At 47.6% G+C, this 19,203-nt stretch overlaps 1 protein-coding gene across 1 annotated transcript in view; it reads left to right on the forward strand.

The window, feature by feature from the left end:
- Nucleotides 1-18,096: 18,096 nt before the first annotated feature.
- The window catches only part of PRPS2 (phosphoribosyl pyrophosphate synthetase 2), a 35,591-nt gene continuing 34,484 nt past the window's right edge, over nt 18,097-19,203 (forward strand). Inside the window, exon 1 of the mRNA XM_045470770.1 lies at nt 18,097-18,323. Within this exon, the coding sequence (XP_045326726.1) occupies nt 18,202-18,323 (122 nt within the window). The 5' untranslated portion in view covers nt 18,097-18,201. The remainder of the gene's footprint in view (nt 18,324-19,203) is intronic.

Raw genomic sequence — 19,203 nt, forward strand, 5'->3', positions numbered from 1 at the left:
CAGCTCTGTCTTCACCAGGCCGCTGCTATCTCCCCCCCCCCCCCCCATCTAGCGCTGTGTTTCAGTGGCTTTCCATCTAGGCGGGTCATAAGTTGCTAGAGTAAGGTTTCGGGAATGCAACTTGGTGTGCGACTGGGGTCGCGGGGCGCTGTAATTCAGCGTTCCGCGACACAAGCCCAGAGCCCTGAAAGTCACGCAGAACTGACCATTCCAAACTTCAAGGTCACGGAGGATGCACAATCAATGCTCTGTTATAGGCAAACCACTGTAACGAGTGGATCCAGAATGTAACGGCTCGTGCGGATTCCCAGAACACTTTGTTTCTGATTCCCAGAACACTTTGAAGGGATAGCAGTGGAGGGACAGGAGGGGGTGCAGTGTGCAAGGTTGGTGGGGACAGGGGAGGGAGGGGCTGTGTTCTGCGCAGTCGCGGGGGGGCGGGGGGAGCCGCACCGATGGCCGCGCGGTCATCTTCAGCATGTGGCTTCCAGCCCCACGGCAGCTGCCACGGTTCCCACCAGTAGGAAGTGAGGAGGGCCGTGGGGGAGTATGTGATGCTCAATGTCACTTCTGCTCCAGTTCCAGTGGCTAGAACTTGGCCACATGCCCGCACCTGGGGCAAAGGCAACTGGGAAATTTGCGCCTATCTGAAAAACCAGGGAACGTAGGACGGACTTACTTTATTCATTCATTGTTTAAATGTTTATTTATTTTTGAGAGAGAGAGAATGCACAAGCAGGGGTGGGGCAGACAGAGAGCAGGACAGAGGATCCCCCGCAGGCTCTGTGCTGACAGCAGAGAGCCCGACGCGGGGCTCGAACCCACGAACTGGGAGACGATGCCCTGAGCTGAAGTCGGACGTTCAACCGACTGAGCCACCCAGCGCCCCAGGAAGGGCTTACTTTAAAACAATATTTTGTATACATTTTCAAATAACACGCTCGATATGTTTTCTCCGACTTGCAAACACCGGTCTTCCCCATTCTTGTTGCTAAAGATGACATTAGCCACCAACGCTGGTAAAGCAGCATGGCCTTGGTATCACCTACCTCCTTCCTCCACCAGAAAGTGGAAATGAGTCACGGGGGTGTTCTGCAGGTGGCTTTTGTCCCGCCTTAACTGTCAAAGACACTGAGTCGTTGCCTTAGAAGGGCAATTTCACTCGACAACTTGGGGGCTGAAAATTAGCAGGTGGGGCTTTTCGTCGAGACTTGAAAAGGACACAGTCTGTCCAAGGACCCGACCTGATCGGAGGCTAAAACACTAAAGCAGAAAAAGCCATATTCACCCGCTAGCCCTGACAGGGAATGGCCGGGGATGAAGCGAACTACTTTTCTCTTCCACACCTGCCATAGTTCAGACGTGGAGACAACCCTGACCCCAGGTAACGCGCATGTGGCTGCCTCCACTGCTCACGTGAGCATATGCGTCCTGGATCCTGCAGCAGAAAACTCGCTGTCACCTCCATCTTGCATAAACTGGCCGGGGAGGGGCGGGATCCGCATGCCGTGTCTGCCACTTGGTTTGCTCTCCCAGCCCTTGCTGATGACCCCAGTGCGGGGTGCGGTCGGGCGGTTCCCTACAGGCATCACAGATAAATGGCACTTGCCTTAAAATACTGCCTGAGCCTGTCCCGTCCTCATCCAGGGGCCATTCACTCGCTTTTGTAGTAAAAATGCTTTGATTCATCATCGGTTTCGGGGGAGATGTTCGCTTTGATTTACAAGTTCCTGCCATCTAGTGGCTACATTAAGAACCCATCGTCTCTTTGGAACAATGAAACGATCCTTGAAATGTGAGCTGCTTTTTAACTGCCTAATGCACAGTAGATGTTCGAAGCTATTCGATGCGAAGTGTAGTTCAACCAAAAGTTTCAAGATATGGTGTATGAAACACACAAGAATGTGAAAGAAAGTGGACGGAGTTGGTGGCTAAGTTCTTGTCTGTGTTCTAGTCCAGTAAAGATCTCTGCTCGGAGAGAGGTTTGTCTGGAGAGCCGGGTGGAGGGGGGGGGACTGGACTACCCCAGCGGCTTTGACATCTGTCTGCGCATTACCATCACCTGGGACCTTTTAAAAATCCCGAAGGGGCGCCTGGGTGGCGCAGTCGGTTAAGCGTCCGACTTCAGCCAGGTCACGATCTCGCGGTCCGGGAGTTCGAGCCCCGCGTCAGGCTCTGGGCTGATGGCTCAGAGCCTGGAGCCTGTTTCCGATTCTGTGTCTCCCTCTCTCTCTGCCCCTCCCCCGTTCATGCTCTGTCTCTCTCTGTCCCAAAAATAAATAAACGTTAAAAAAAAATATAATAAATAAATAAATAAATAAAAATCCCGAAGCCCAGGCCACATCCCAGAGCAATGTCCTGCATTTACCCAAAAAAAAAAAAAAAAAAAAAAAGTACTTTATTTAAAGCAAAACAGAGGCAGGAAAATCCACATTTTTCTAATTATATGAGGTACGATTATTTACTTTGTGAAAGGCTTCCTCTCTTTTATGAAAAATTCACCACAAGATTTCTTAAGATAACTGACTCCTTTTCTATATTGTAAATTAGTCGGTTAAAAAAAAAAAAAAACCCGTTGTATATTCACCTACTTTGCAACCCTTCTTTAGGTTAAAGCTAGGCACATCAAAATATTTGTCCGAGTCATTGGCTCTTTAGGTTTGTACTTGTCCATCCAGCAGACAAGCAAACAGAAAGAGGAACTTTCCAAAACCCAGAGAGACTCCCCTCCCTCAGGGCTGCTATGTATGGGTACACAGGTTGTGCACTGCACAACTCCAGGTGGCCCGTGGCACATGGACGGTGATGTGAATCACAGTCCCCTTTGTTTGTACAACATAGTGGGGCTGCTCTGATGGCAGGTGTCACAGAAGGAAGAAGCGGGGCGGGGTGGCAGGGATGCCTGTGTTGACTTGTGTTTCTTACACGAGAGCTGACACACCACCAGCTCGCTTTTGCAAGACCCCACAGCCCAACCCAGGGGCCGTCACTTCAAGACTGTCACTTCAAGTACCGTTTCTCCCGGGATGGCTTCAGGCTGGTTCAGGCCGTTTCTCCAGGTAGAGGAAGAACGTCTCTTTTCTTTTTCTCCTTCTAAAAACTACTTTCTCTGAGAACATGTTTTTAAAAGACCCGTTCCAGCTCATCCATATTCAAGAGAACTTTGTGCCTTGTGCTCTAAACATGAAAACCTCAGCTAACAGATCTTTACTCCCCGGAACAGACACCATGACTCCTTGTCAACCTTCAGTGTCGATCTTGCCTTTCTTCTTCTGAGCAAATACCGATCCTCCCCACACACCCCCCCCCCATATTCGAATACAAGTTTAAAGTCTTCTCTCAAAAATATTATCAGTTTTGTGTCTCAAGTGGCCTTTGAAATGGGTTTACCTGTAAGTGTGAGCCTCTCTCAGCTGGGAATCACAGCTTCTAGCCAGTGGTCCTTTCGGTTCCTCCAGCCAGCGGATGTTCAGTAAACGTCAAAAGCTGTCTTGTCGAATCCGAAGTCTGGGGGTCCCCCCCATCACGCGTCTCTGGGAAATCATACCCACTCCTTGCAAACGTAAGTTCTTCCAAATCCACCGGGTCTTTGGAATCTTGTAGGTTCAGTTTTCGCATTTCTAACTCCGAGCCTCTGCGACCTGGTTATGAGCCAGACACTGGGGAAGCAAGAGACCCCCGCTCCCTGCTCATGGAAACGGGGACAGAAACATGCTCTTGCTGGCTTTTCTCTTCGCGCGTAGGAACCGCGGGACACCAAGCCGGAGCAGTAGGCAGGGACAGTGCACGCGATGCTTCAGTTGCCAGGCTTGGGAGACCGGATGCACCCGAGTTCAAACCCAAGCTCTGCCACGTGTCATCTGTCAGTCTCTTCCTCCCTTATTCATCTGTAAAATGGGGATAGGGACTCCTACTTCTTCGGCTTTGTGAAGATTAATTGGAATAAGAAATGCAAACACTTAGCCCAGTGCTTGGAGAAAGCATAATCTGGGCTTAATATATATTATAGCCAAATACGATAAATAGAGGTTGATCGTTTTGTTTCCAGCAGGAAGCTGGACAGCACAACGTGACCAGCTGTTTTATTATTCATCATTCTAATAGAAGGAACGATTAAAATTGTTCTCCTTCGTGAAAAGGTGTGGAGGCTATGGAAAGAAGAACTTCTAGGAAAACCTTATTTCTCTCTTGAGGAGGTTCCCCGGTGTTTTTTTCTGAATTCTGGTATCTCGTAACGTAACTGGACTAAAGCCCTAGTTTAATAAGACAGTTAAAGGTGTGATTCGCATATAGTGATCTTTAACTCAAGGTCATGAAATGCTTTCCTGGGGGTTTCTTTCCTAAATTAAAAAATTAAAATATATTTCCGAAGTAACTGCTACTTGGGGAGTGGAGCTAAACCTGCTTTGAGTCCGAAGGGAAAGAAAGATAGCCAACTAAGGGTATCTGAAGCAAAAACCGAAATGGAGACAATTCTGTTACTTTTGTTCTTAGCGATGCATTATTTGTTTCGAAATTGCGATTACATTTAACGCCCTAAAAGTGCAAGGCGGGTGGGAACAGATCCTGTGTCATCCGGAGCACATCTACTCATCAGCGTGGATCTCCATTCCCCCCACCTCAGCCCAGCTGCCAAGGTCGGTTCAGACGGTGCAGAATCACCTACTTAACAATCGCCTCCACATTAAGGCAACATTTATACAGACCTATTCAAAACACTCTTTGTTGTTGTTGTTTTTCCTTCAACAGTAAAAGCACACTGCCTCCCCGGGAGGATGATTAAATTCTCCAGATGCACGCGCATCCCGAGCTGCGGGTCCAGGATAATCGGAGCCGGGTAGCTATTTGTCCTTTAATTTAAATGGGTCCTAAGGCTTAGAGGTAGACAAGGAGAATCAGCCCAGCCGCCTGCGGGAGCCAAGACAGGGATGGAAATGTGCAACTAGGGCATGGCATAATGACAAACGGACCAGAAAGGCACTAGCCTTGACTAGGGGGTAAACAATTGTGGGTGGATGCCAGAGTAGGACCAGAGCTTCAGATCTCTGGATTTTTATTTTTTAAGAGACAGAGAGCGCAGAGGGAGAGACTCTTAAGCAGGCCCCACGCTCAGCCTGCTGATGCTGAGATCGTGACCTGAGCCAAAATCGAGAGCCAGATGCTGAACTGAGCCACCTAGGTGCCCCCAGACTTCATTTTGAAAGAAAGTACATAAAATAACATGTGTGAAATATGTTCGATTAGTTCATTCATAATACACCTATTGAACAACCGCGGTGTCCGGGAACATCACCCGTGGTAAGTGTAGCAAGTAAGTAGGAAGTAAGAGTGAAAACACGGCCGAGTTCAGGCATGGGCTAAGGTAAAAATTCCAGAAAAAACAAGATATCTTAACACAAGCAGGTAAACCATTGTGGGTGGGGCAGAGGGTCTGTTAGGGGAGGATTTTGGTGAAAAGCCTGAAAAGACATGAAGGCCAGCTGTTATAGACCCGGATTCTGTGTGGACAGTAGACAATGGCATCATTCATTTGTTATCTCTTTACTTAAACATCACTGTTTTTTTTTTTTTTTTTTAATGTTTACTGATTTATTTTTGAGAGAGAGAGAGTGAGAACAAGCAGAAGAGGGGCAGCGAGAGAGAATCCCAAGCAGGCTCCACACTGTCAGCGCAGAGCCTGATGCAGGGGTCAAACTCACCAACTGTGAGATCGTGACCTGAGCTGAAATCAAGAGTCGGATGGTTAACTGATGGAGCCACCCAGGTGCCCTGGTTTTTTTTTTTTTTAATGTTTATTTTTGAGAGAGAGAGACAGACAGAGTGTGAATAGGGGAGGAGCAGAGAGATAGGGAGACAGAATCAGAAGCAGGCTCCAGGCTCTGAGCCATCAACACAGAGCCCGACGCGGGGCTCGAACTCACAAGCTGCGAGATCATGACCTCAGCCGAAGTCGGACGCTCAACTGACTGAGCCACCCAGGCACCCCAGGTGCCCCGTTTTTTTTAAGTAGGCTCCGCAGCTAATGTGGGATTTGAACTCATGACCCTGAGATCAAGAGTCACATGCTCCACCGACTGAGCCAGCCAGGGGTTCCAAATATCGTTTTATAATCACGGTAGGATTTCTTTATCCGTTTGTGGTCTACCCATTTCCTAGCCTATGATTTTCTTTGCCAAGTTAATGAAAACTGTAAGGTGGGTCCTAGTCAAGATGAAACAGATGCTAGATGCCAGTAATAGCCCGCAAGTTGCAGCAAACAGAACCGTCTCCAGACATTTTCACGCGTCTCCCGGGGGGGACTGAACTGCCCCTGTTCGAGAACCAGTGGCCAAGAGAGAAGCAAATTTATCTAAATCAGGGAACGTGTCCCACAGGCACACCCAGCACTGCCATTCGAGTTGTTAGAACCGTCCGGTGGAAATGGTTGCATATCAGCAATTTCGTAAGTTTCAACCTGACATTGACATATGTGTCTACTGATTGGCAGATGGCAAAATAGTGACTGCTAGTCGTAGTGAAAATAGTGAATAAGTGGCCTTCGAATACAAACTTGTGAGTGGAAGGTAATCATCATATTAATATCCCAACTGGGAACAGCAGCTGAAAAAATGTTTTCATCCGTTTGCTGTTGGGTCATCAGAAGCTGAGAGTGAATTCAGTGCCGAGAAGAATGTCGCTGCCGTTAACATGTATTTTCTGCTGATTAGATAAGGAGTCACCAGATAACAGAGCTTACTGGCAGTTTCGAAGGCGGGCAATGGGGTGTGGGGGCGGTGCTGGTATCGGGTACCTGGTGATGGCATTGGGGTGGGGGTGCCCAGAAGGCTGCAGCAAGGGATATTGGTGGCCCCGTGGTCTGCAGAGCCAGAGTTCGGGTCCACGCCGTGTGGAAAGCTGTGGTATTCACAGGCTCTGCCACCTGAGATCCAGGGCACCCAGCATGGTGGTCCCTGGGCTGCAACGAATCCAAGATCTGGGATTGGGGCCCTAATAACATCCATGTAAGGGGAACAGCACTAGATGAGTTCGAGGTGGTTCCTTGTGTGAAATCACCGCTCAGACCTCTAGAAGCATCATTTAGCTGGTCAGAGCTGTGTCAAACAAACAAACAAAAAAATCAGGAATGATTTAGAAATTATTAGAATGTCTAATGAGCATTATGCTAGCACTTAGATGACTGGGTAAATAGTTAGGGGTTGGTATAGTTTCATTTATTCAGAGTATACAGGGAGCACATTTATAATTTTATGTATGTATTGATTTTTATATTAATTTTCTTCCCACTGTAGTTGTAGATCTATTTATTCACCTGTGGCTATTATCAGATGTCTGGAGTCCCACTGGGTCCCAAAGGCGAGCTCACCCTATCCAAGATTGAAGACTGAGCAATCATTTTCCGTGTTTCAACATATAAAAAGGAGGCGCCTGGGTGGCTCAGGTGGGTGGGTGTCTGGCTCTTGATTTCGGCTCAGGTCACGATCTCACGGTTCGTGGGATCAAGCCCCGTGTCGGGCTCTGCACTGACAGCTCGGAGCCTGCTTGGGATTCTCTCTCTCCCTCTCTCTCTGCCCCTCCCCTGCTTTCTCTCTCTCTCTCTCACTCTCTCTCTCTCTCTCTCTCTCTCTCTCTGTCTCTGTCAAATACATAGACTTAAAAAAATATTTAAAAATCAAACGTAGAAACAGAAGACAGAGAAGGGAGTTCAAAGTGTTGCCCACCACTAACCTCGGATGCCTTACTAACCTTCTCTGAGCCTCAGTTTTCTCATGTTTGGCCAGAGCCAGTGGGCTTGGGGAAAGAACTAAATGTCTCCAGGTGAAAGAATGTTGCACGTAGTAGGGACTCATGTTCCCTCTGGGGTTTCCATTAATGAAGGAATTAATGAGCAACCTTTTTCTATATTAAACTGAAATGATGTCTGCCTAATGCTTTGTATTTCACTCGATAGGAGTGTTTATTAAATGTATGTTATGGACTGAATTCAAGCACCTTGTAAGGGTCTAAATATTCCAGAGGAGTGTGTTTGCACTAAAATTCCTGGTCGCGGCTACAGTCTGTCTCTTACCTAAGATCGTGTAACCTTGAAGGAGTGCCAGTGGGGTTAATAATTTACTAAGCATGGCTTTTTCCCCAAAGACACTTGAGCTGAGGCTTTTTTCAAGGCTGAATAAGGTCACATCATTCTTCTTTTAAAAGATCAAGAAAATCACATCGTGTTTTGGAGAACTGATATGTAGACAGTTGTCATGAGTTGGCATTCAGAGAAATGAACAGTTTTATTTTTGTTAAGAAGCGTCCTTGTAATTCAAATTGTTACATATGATAAATCTTCAGAAAGTACATTCCGAACTCTTTCTCCCCCTTTAGAGTTCTATGCTGGAGAAAAAGAAAAAGGTTTCAAAAATTATTCGTTTTTTTTGTAAAAAAGAAACACTATTTTTGAAAATAATTTTTCAAGTTTATTTATTTATTTTGAGAGAGACAGTGTGAGCGGAGGAGGGGCAGAGAGAGAGAGAGAGAGAGAAAGAGAGAATCCCAAGCAGGCTCTGCAATGCCAGCACAGAACCCGTCGTGGGGCTTGAACTCAGAAACTGTGAGATCACCACCGGAGCGGAAACCGAGGGTCGGACGCTCAAACGACTAAGCCACCCAGGGGCCCCTCAAGTAATGTTTTTTGACAAACATGAAGAACCGTGGATTTCAACATTTCCCCACTACGTTTGCTAAGTTAATTAGGTGGCATAAACACTTTGTGTCTTTTTAACGGGCACCTCTGAGCCCGAGGAACAAAAGAGCTTTAGGACGGGACAAGAAAGAGAAATTGTGTTACCTTCACAGCCCTGATGACAGGGTACCTGGGGGGTCAGTCGGTTGAGGGTCCGACTTGGTTTCAGCTCAGGTTGGTGAGTTCCAGCCCCACGTCAGGCTCTTCACCGATAGCACGGAGCCTTCTTGGGATTCTCTCCCTACCTCTCTCGCTCTGCCCCTCCCCCGCGCACATACACACACTCTCTCAAAATAAATAAATAAACTTTAAAGCAATTTAAAAAAGAATGAAACCAGCACCAGCAAGAACACGTATACTGCTGATGGGGGTGCTGTTCTCATGGTCACGACCCACTCCTCCAAGGAAAAGGATCTTAGTGTTCTGGAGAAAGAGAAGAAAAGGTTGGGGCAATTCAGGATCCAGGGGGACAGAAAGCCAGTGGTAGAACTGGAAAGATTTGGGGGGGGGGTGTCCCTTATGATACAATGATCAGATGGATGTGTTTTGTTATTTGTCGTCTACGGTCTCTCTTAAGAAGTTTCTAGGGGTCGCTTGATATTACTTCCTATTTTATTACTGGAGTATTTATGAGAGTGGCCGTGTCTGCACAGCGTAGAGGGAAGTGGATCCTTAGGAAGATGCCAAACTCTGAAGGGGCTTTTGGTTTCTGTCTATATTGAACGGGTCAACTGCAAGAGAACCGCATTTTTATTTAACCAGGTGCTGTGCCCTCTCAGAATGCACATTTAAGGAGTATTGATTGGAGAACATTTCTCATGTTTAAGTTCTGCCCGGCACATCTTCTTTATTTCCAAAAAAAGAAAAGAAGGAAAAAGTGGTGAGAATCTGCCAAGGAATGTGCTAGATGAGGGGCTTGCAAACCAGTTATGACCAAATGCCTCTGCACAGCCTTGGAGCTAAGAATGGTTCTTACATTTTAAGTGGTTGGAGGCAAAAAACAAAACAAAACAAAACAAAACAAAACACCCCAAAGAATAATATATCATGACACATTGAATAAAATGACAGTTACATGACAGTGTCCATAACTGAAGGTCTGTGGACACACAGCTGCTATCTGGCCAACTCCTATGCTGGACTTTGAGGACAAAGCTGTGACCAAGATGGACCCAATCTCTGACTCTGTGCTGCTTACAGTCTAGGGGCACACGGAGTCAATATGCACATAAAAGCAACAAACGATAGCTACAGATTAAGATAAACGCAATGACGGCAGTTACCGCAGGCGGCGATGAGAAAAAGAGACACCGGAGTTGGGGTGGGGGGAGGAAGGAGGCTTGTGGTTTGAGGGGAGATTAAAGAAATGACGTTTATAAGCTGGCACCAAGAGATCAAAGGAGCCAAGCCTGTGATGGAGGAGCCAGTGGAAAGAGCTCTCTGAGAGAGGAAGGCGCATATGCAAAGGTCCTGTGGCCGGAAGGTTTGTTTGTGTTTTAGGCAGGAGACTAGAGAGGCTGACAGTCAGGGAGGGAAGGGCATATGAACCTGGCAGATTAGACATGGGCCAGTTCCAAGTACCGTGGGAAGCCATAGGCGGGTTTTAAGCAGGAGGCTGACATTATACAATTAGCTTTGATTAAAAAAAAAACTCTTTCTGACTGCTGTATGGAAAGGGACGGGAGGAGGCTAAGATACTGAAAATGTTGTAGAGGAGGTCCAAGCCCAGGGTGGCTGGTGACCATGGAGGTGGAGAGAAGAGAACAGGCTTGGATGGAGACTTTGCAAACGGAACCAACAGCCTCAGCACATAAAAAGCAGCGGGAAGGTCAGGATCAAGGATGATTTACATATTTTTGACTCAACTGGATAGTTAGTGGTGCTGTGTACTGAGGGAAGAATGGGTTGTTGGGAGGAGAAGCATTGAGTCAACAGCTAAATGGAAAGCGCGCGCACACACACACACACACACACACAACATGGATGGATCTTGAGGGCATTATGTGAAGTGGAATAAGCCACTGAGAAAGGCAAATACTCTGCGATCTCACTTATTATTACTATTATCATTATTATTTATTTTAGAGAGAGAGAGAGAGAAAGCACGTGTGAGCAGGGTAGAGGGCCAGAGGAAGAGAGAGAACGAATCCCAAGCAGGTTCCACCCTTGGCTCAGAGCCCGATGTGGGGCTTGATCCTATGACCCTAGGATCATAACCTGAGCCGAAATCAAGAGTTGGGTGCTCAACCGACCGAGCCACCCAGGCGCCCCTGTATGATCTCACTTCTATGTGGAATCTAAAAAGGCAAAAGAGGTGCATGGCCGGCTCAGTTGGAAAAGCATGAGACCCTTGATGTCGGGGTCGTGAGTTCAAACCCCACATTGGGCAAAGAGCTTACTAACTAACTAACTAACTAAATGAGCCGAACTCAGAACGACACAGAGTAGAGTGGTGGTTACCAGGGACTGTGGGGGGGGAATGGAGACATGTTGCTCGAAGGGTACAGACTTCCAATTATAAGATGAATGACCCTGGGAATCAAATGTACAACATGGTGATTCTAGTTAATAACACTGTCTTATATACTTGAAAGTGGCTAAGAGAGTGGATCTTAATTGTTGTTACCACAAAACAGAATGGTAATTACGTGACGTGATAGAGGCGTTAGCTATTGCTACGGCAGTAATCATTTTGCAATACGTAAGTGTATCAAATTGACACTTTGTGCGCCTTAAACATACAGAAGTTCTAGGTCAATTATATCTCAGTGGCACTGGAGGAAAAAAATGCTTCTCATTGGAGAGGCCCAGCTTCTTCGGTAAAGAGCCAAGTAGTAAATATTTACCCTTTAGAGCCACGTGATTTCTGGCCAACTCCTCAACTCTGTCCTGGTGGCACGGAGCAGCCATAGACAACGGGTTAGTGGGTGAATGTGCAAAACTTTATTTACAAAACAGGCCATGAACAGGATTAGTTTGCCCACCCGTGCCGCGGAGTTGGATGTTCAAGTCTAGCCCTGGAGAGAGGGGTCAGAGCTGGGGATATAAACACGTTAAGTCATCATCAGGATTCGGTCATGGACCTAGATGACCGTAAGGAGAGCTTATAAAAAGGACAAAGAGGACAAGAAAGCCCAGGATCGTGCTTGGAAGGCATTCCGACAACATTCCAAAAAATGTTGGGTGGGTGGGACAATCCTTATTAAAATGGTGTTACCGAGATTACTTAGGAGCGGAAAACATGGTCATGGAGAAGTGATCTAAAATGGAAAGCCTTCTTCAACTGCTCCCACTTACACAATGGAGTGACTTGAGAGGCAATAAATAGGAAAAGCTGCCCGGCTCTACTGTGTAGCTGTGTGGCCTTGGGCAAGTTCCCTAACCTCTCTGTTCCTTAGTTTGAAGGCCTGCCATGTGGTGTTACAGACAGGTACAATATCATTATTCCTTCTCTCAGTGGCTCCCTGATTCTAGAAAGGATTTGCAACAACGTGCTCTTACTGGGCCCTACTTCATTTAGACCCCCCACTTCTCTGTCACTTTGGCTCATGCTGATACGAAGCTCAGTTTAACTTAACTTACTTTATGTTACTCCTATCATCAGAACATTAGCCCACCTTCTCACAACATTGCAAATGCCGTGTCCCATTTAAGAAACTTCTAGCTCCGCTGTTGTAAAACTCCCTCACACTCCCAGCTCCACCCTGGCTGCTTGAATAATGTATGCTGGATCTAGCTCTCTTAAGCTCACTGAGGGCACCAGAGTCTTTATCTTTGATCGAATTTCCAGAAGTGACGGATCCGACCTACATGGAAAGGGCATTCCTCTGGAAGGCATCAAATGCCATGCAATTACTCAAGAAATCAGCTAATTCCACCTTCACCTTGCCTCTAAAGAAAACTTACTCTTGGGCCGCCTGGGTGGCTCAGTCAGGTAAGCATCCAACTCTTTTTTTTTTTTTTTTTTTTTTTAAAGACTGAAGGCTTTTTTTTTTTTTTTTTCAACGTTTATTTATTTTTGGGAGAGAGAGAGACAGAGCATGAACGGGGGAGGGGCAGAGAGAGGGAGACACAGAATCGGAGACAGGCTCCAGGCTCTGAGCCATCAGCCCAGAGCCCGACGCGGGGCTCGAACTCACGGACCGCGAGATCGTGACCTGGCTGAAGTCGGACGCTTAACCGACTGCGCCACCCAGGCGCCCCTAAGCATCCAACTCTTGATTTCACCCCTGTCAATCGTGAGATCGAGCCCTGCGTCTAGCTCCGCGCTGAGGGTAGAGCCTGCTTAAGATTCTCTCTTTCTCTCTCTCTCTCTCTCTGCCCCTCTCTCCACCCTCTCAAAAATAAAAATAAAAATAAAAAACAGAAAGCTTACTCCTTAATGACCACTGGATTCAAGGGCAATTTACTTTTGTTTGTTTTGTTCTGGTTTTCATTTAATTGACTACCATCATAGACTCATTGATTTTTATGTATTTGGTACATTTTAGGCAATTATCATTCCACGAATGGTTGCAAATTGATAAAGGGAAGAAAATGAAACTTTTATCTTGCTTCTCCAGTACAAACTGTATTTTGGGATAACAAAGTAGCCCCAGAGGGTGAAAGAAAGCTCTTTTTTGTTTTTTAATTATTTATTTATTTTTCGTTTTTTTAGCTTTTCTGTGCTGAGGAGCTCCAGCTAATGTTTGTAGACAGTAAGGGATGATAGAACTAGAAAACTGGCATTTTGCAGAGTAGAAAGCCTTATTATGGAGAAATCAGGCTGTCACCACCTTAAAGTAGTGATCGATCTCAATATATCTTAGACATATTGATTTGTTAGACAATGTCTGACATGTTAATATGGTAGATATGATCACAGTGTTGGAATCATGAAGAAAAATGTCCTTATCTTTTTTATTTAGCAGCTCTTACTGTGATATCACTTATGTACTGTTCAGTTCACCTATTTAAAGTGTAAAATTCAATGGCTTTTAGTGTATTGCCTGTTCCGAAAACGGAATCACGCAACATTGTAGTAGAACCTCATGGCTGAGTGATATTCTATTGTGTGGGCAGGTCACATTTTGTTTGGCCACTCATCGGTTCTTGGACATCGGTGTTGTTTGTTTCTTTTGACTATTGTGAATTGTACTCCATGAACGTTCGTGCAGACTATTTACTTGAGTACCTGTTTTCGATTCTGGGCTCTGCCCTTAGGAGTCAAGTTGCTGGGTCACATGGTAATTCTATGATTAACTGTTTGAGGAACTGCCAGATGGTTTTCCAAAGCAGAGGCGCCATTTTAAATTCCCGCCAGCATTGTGTGAAGGTTCTAGTTTCTCTACATCCTCATCAACATTTGTCTTATCTTTTTTTTTTCATAACTAATTTTTTAAATGACAGACTAAGATTATGTATTCATAGCTTATATGATGGGTAAGAGATAATTGGCCCTTACATACAAAGAAGGCTTATATATTTAAAATGCAATAATTTAATAGAAAAAAATCAAAGGTCATAAATAGGTAATAGATGGAAAAAACATATATGTATATATTTTTTCTTTTTTTTAACTTTATTTTTTATTTTTTTAAATTTACATCCAAATTATTTAGCACATAGTGAAACAATGATTTCAGGAGTAGCTATCCTTAATGCCCCTGACCCATTAAGCCCGTCCCCCCTCCCCCCTCCAGCAACCCTCAGTTTGTTCTCCATATTTATGAGTCTTTTCTGTTTTGTCCCCCTCCCTGTTTTTATATTGTTTCCCTTCCCTTATGTTCATCTGTTTTGTTTCTTAAAGTCCTCATATGAGTGAAGTCATATGATTTTTGTCTTTCTCTAATTTCACTTAACATAACACCCTCCAGTTCCATCCACGTAGTTGCAAATGGCAAGATTTCATTCTTTTTGATTGCTGAGTAATACTCCATTGTATATATATACCACATTTTCTTTATCCATTCATCCATCGATGGACATTTGGGCTCTTTCCATATTTTGGCTATTGTGGATAGTGCTGCTATAAGCATGGGGGTGCCTGTGTCCCTTCGAAACAGCACACCTGTATCCCGTGGATACATGCCTAGTAGTGCCATTGCTGGGTCGTAGGGTCGTTCTATTTTTAGCTTTTTGAGGAACCTCCATGCTGTTTTCCAGAGTGGCTGCACCAGCTTGCAATGGACCCATTGCATTGCCACCAACAATGCAAAAGAGATCCTCTTTCTCTGCATCCTGCCCAACATCTGTTGTTGCCTGAGTTGTGAATGTTAGCCATTCTGACAGGTATAAGGTGGTATCTCATTGTGGTTTTGATTTGTATTTTCCTGATGATGGGTGATGTTGAGCATTTTTTCATGTGTCGGTTGGCCATCTGGATGTCTTCCTTGGAGAAGTGTCTGTTCATGTCTGCAAATATTTAGAGCTCTTTCTATATTCAGAGATCTCGGCAAAATGATGTGTGGAACACAGGATGTGAAAACGGTTCGCAAAGTCAAATCGGTGTTTGCTCATATCAGCCCTACTGATGAGTCAGTGAAGGTAGAAGCCAACAATGGAAGTCCCTTATCATTCTTATATTCTCCGCTAATATTTTATGTTAGAATAATGAATATCGTCCAACTGCCCCAAGTCTGAGACCACATATACACATGGCATATGTTCTCTTCATCCTGAGTCTTGAGTCTTTGCATATGTGTCCCATTTTCCTGAAGGCTCTCTCAACTTCACATTCTGTCCAAGCAGTGCACTGTGGTTGCGAACTGGTGGACCATTGGACCTAGTATTGATGCCTGTATGTTGTCCCATACCCTACTGATGCTAGTTTGGCCACGTGACTTGCTTTGGCCAATGGGACATTAGCAAATAAGATAATACCAGAGGCTTGTGAAGGTCTTGCTCATTGAGGCTTATCTTCTTGGAACACTCCTTCTTGGAACTGTACAGCCATTCTGTGAGGAAGCCGGAAAAGCCCTGAGGAGAGGCCCACATAGAGGAAAGGAACGGGGGTTTGCTCAGACAAGCCGTTCTCAGTCTGGTGTGATTTTACACCTTAGGGGACACTTGGCAATGACTGGAGACACTTGGTTGTCACGACTGGCGAATAGGTGCTATTGGCATCTAGTGGGTAGAGGCCTGGGATGTTGCTAAACGTCCTACAGTGAACAGGACAGCACCGTCACAAAGGCTTACCCAGCCCACGTGTCAGGAGCGCCAAGGTTGAGAAACCTGCAAAACACCAAGGTTTCCTCACAACACCCTGGGTCCTTTGGGTCAAGGATAAAGGGGCTTGGGAGAGAAAGTGTTCACACTTCAATAAAATCGTCTATAGCTGATCTTTGAAGCCTGTACATTTACCAGTGACAGCTTTCCGGGCAGTCTGCGACTCACGATGATTTTCCATGGTCCCCATGTTACATGTCTCCTTGTTTCCCCTCAGCATCTAAGCCTAGTAACTCATCAAAGGGCTGAGCCAACCACGATTTTGTTGGTTGCCCCAGCCTACATATTGTTTCTCCCTGGCAGCATTGAAGTCATAGTTTGTGAGGATTCCACCCTAGCTTCCAAACCCCTGACCATTAACATACTCAGAGACCAGGGGCTTTCACTCACTTCTGCTGCGTTCGAGAGTGCATCAGTTTTGTTACCAAAGAACCATGGTCCTGCCCTGCTGACAAGAGGCCACTTTCCCGCTGAAAAGAACATGTATATAGCTTGTCTCTGAGAAAAAAAAGTTTAAGGACCTAAAAATTACAGCAATATTGTTAGTAGAAAATGTTATTAGGAGAGTTTAAAAATAATTACATTAGGAGATTCATTCAGTAAAAATTTTAGACATATGGTTGAGTATGAGCATAAATCTCATTGCCATGGTAATTAACTGTAAAACGCAGAGATAACAACTCACTGCAAGGAGGGCTGGGTTGTTCTTTTCTTTTTTAATAATAGAGCACATACACATCCCCAGGAAGAATGGAAAATGCTGCCAGAATGGGTGCTTTGGACAACTTTTGGGTAAACAGGCGGATTCAGGAGTTTAAAGAAAAGTACATGGACCCAGATGAAACATCCCAATTACATGAATAATCCCAAGAATCCCCCAAATCCCAATAATAGGAGGTCAGTTTACAGCGGGCTACAAGCTGCCTTCTGTGTGGACGGAGGGCCAATTGTTGGCAGCGGAAAACCCAGCCATTTATCCGACCTGTTTAATCTGTTGTCATTGAGAAGCATTAAATTGGCCAGCAGGACTAGCACGTGGGGCCCACATTCTCATGTAATACATTCCTTTCCTCTACATTTGATTTGTGCACAGAGGTTGGCATTTGCTTGGGAAAACCTTTCTTGCTCCCTTCTGCAGGGGGAGAGGGGAAGGAGCAGGCTCAGGGGCTATGGAGAGCGGTGGCTGGGGACCACCTGGCGGGAGTGGGCAGGGGGCAGGGTGAGGTTCCTGGGGTCAGGCCAGGAGAACGACTGGCTGGCCGTTGCAAAACTGGCCTGAGGACTACCTAAAGACGAGGAATCTAGAGGGGCCTCGGTTTGCTCCCATTCACCATCAGCATGGAGAGTAACCCTGCCCCTCCATGTGTGGTCAGGTCTCAGATGGCCACTGGCATTGGCGGCTTTTTTTCAAGGGCAGCCGGCAATTTTGTAGCAGTTGAGGCACCAGCGAATTTTGACTAAGGACTAGATAGTACATAATTTAGGCTTTGCGGGCCACGAGGCAAAATGGAGAGGTTATTACGTAGGTACTCACATAACAAGAGAGACAACAAATTTTCACAGTGGTTTTATGGACAAAATACAAAAAATAAAAATAATTTAGTACAGCTTTTTGCAGTACGCACCTACTAAAGAGAGGAAAGGATTTATTTATTTATTTATTTATTTATTTATTTATTTATTTATTAAGGGGATACTATTTTTCTTGACTGGGGTGCGATGGCAGGACAGGTACGATCACACAGATTGCAAATGCTCATGTTTAGCGCTCCGGTACAAATGGGCAGCGCTGCGGATCCGGCCCCGCGGGTCAGAGTTTTACAGATCCCTGGAGCTGAACACCAGTCGTCTGCAATGGGTTTGGGGGTATTCCGTGTTGGGGGGCTCGCTCCCGGTTGCTAGGTACGTCCACAGCCTCTTCCCGCACCCTCCCGCGGTGCCCAGTTAATCGGGCTCATTGGCCCTCCCTCTCGAGGCTGGACGGGAAGGTCTAGAACGGGGCCGAGAGCTCTCCCTCTACAGCCCCTCCTCCCCAGCTCCGCTCCCTCCAGCTCCCCCAGCTCCTCCTCCTCCCCCCGGGTCCCGCCGCGGCGCGTTCCGGCTCCGCCGCCCCGCTCCGGGTCCACCAAGCCCCGCCCCCTCGAGCCCGGCTCCGACTCCGCCCCTGCAGCTCCGCCCCCTCCAGCTACTTTCCACTCCGCTCCTCCCTTGGTCGACAGCCGCGCTTTCCCGCTCGCGTCGCAGCCTCTGGTGCCACCGCCGCCTCCGCCATGCCCAACATCGTGCTCTTCAGCGGCAGCTCGCACCAGGACCTGTCCCAGCGCGTGGCCGACCGCCTGGGCCTGGAGCTGGGCAAGGTGGTCACTAAGAAGTTCAGCAACCAGGAGACCAGGTGGGGGCCGCGCCGGCGGCCGGGCCGGGCCGGGCCGGGCCGGGGAGGGCGCCGGGCGCGCGGCTGCGGGGCCGGGCCGGGCCCGTCGCCGCCCCCCCTCCACTCCCCGCTCCCCACCCCGGACCACTCCGCGGCCGCCCGCTCCCCCTTCCGGGGCGGGACGGCCACGACGCGGCCTCCGCGCCACCGCTGCGGCGCCCAGGAGACGCGGAGGAGGGCGGCCCGGGGCCCGGAAGGGCGACCTCGGGGCGGTCACCAGCGTCGAGGAGAGGTGGGCGCAGCCGGCGGGAACCGCCTGGGTGCAGGGCACGCGGCGACGGACGCCTCTGGGTGTGCTCGCCCGGTGCTCCCGGATCCGCGCCTGGCCGGTCCTCTACCCGGCTCCGCCCACGTCCTCTGCCCGCCTGTGCCCTGCATTCACCTGGGGCCCGTCCGAAAGCCGCGTCCCCTCCCTGCCCGGGAGCTCTGATCCACGCGGCGGGCGGGGCGGGGGGGGGTGCGTGGGTGTTGTAAAAGCTCCCGGGTGACCCTCCGGAGCAGCCGGGGTGCAGAAGTCTGGGTTAGCCAGAGGGGGTGTCTGTGCGGAGGGCTTGAAGAGCGCGAGAGCTCCAGAGGGCACGTGCTGGTGCCCCTGAGCGTCCTCTTCAGTTTTCTGCCCCAAACACGACACGCTTTCATCCTCTTCGTAGGCCTGGGACTCTGCTGTCTCCAGCAGCAAGGCCACGCATGGTTCGGGCGTAACTGCCACCTGTGTCTCAGGTCCAGGAGATGCGGTCACCTCTGTTCAGTGACGTCAGGCTGGTGGCCACTCTCGGAAGCGCGACAGGGGCCCCGTTTTCCACCTGCCTGAGTCCACCCAGCTCTTTGAACAATTTCAAAT

This window comes from Leopardus geoffroyi, chromosome X (assembly GCF_018350155.1).
Source record: "Leopardus geoffroyi isolate Oge1 chromosome X, O.geoffroyi_Oge1_pat1.0, whole genome shotgun sequence".
In the NCBI taxonomy this organism is placed as follows: Eukaryota; Metazoa; Chordata; class Mammalia; order Carnivora; family Felidae; genus Leopardus; species Leopardus geoffroyi.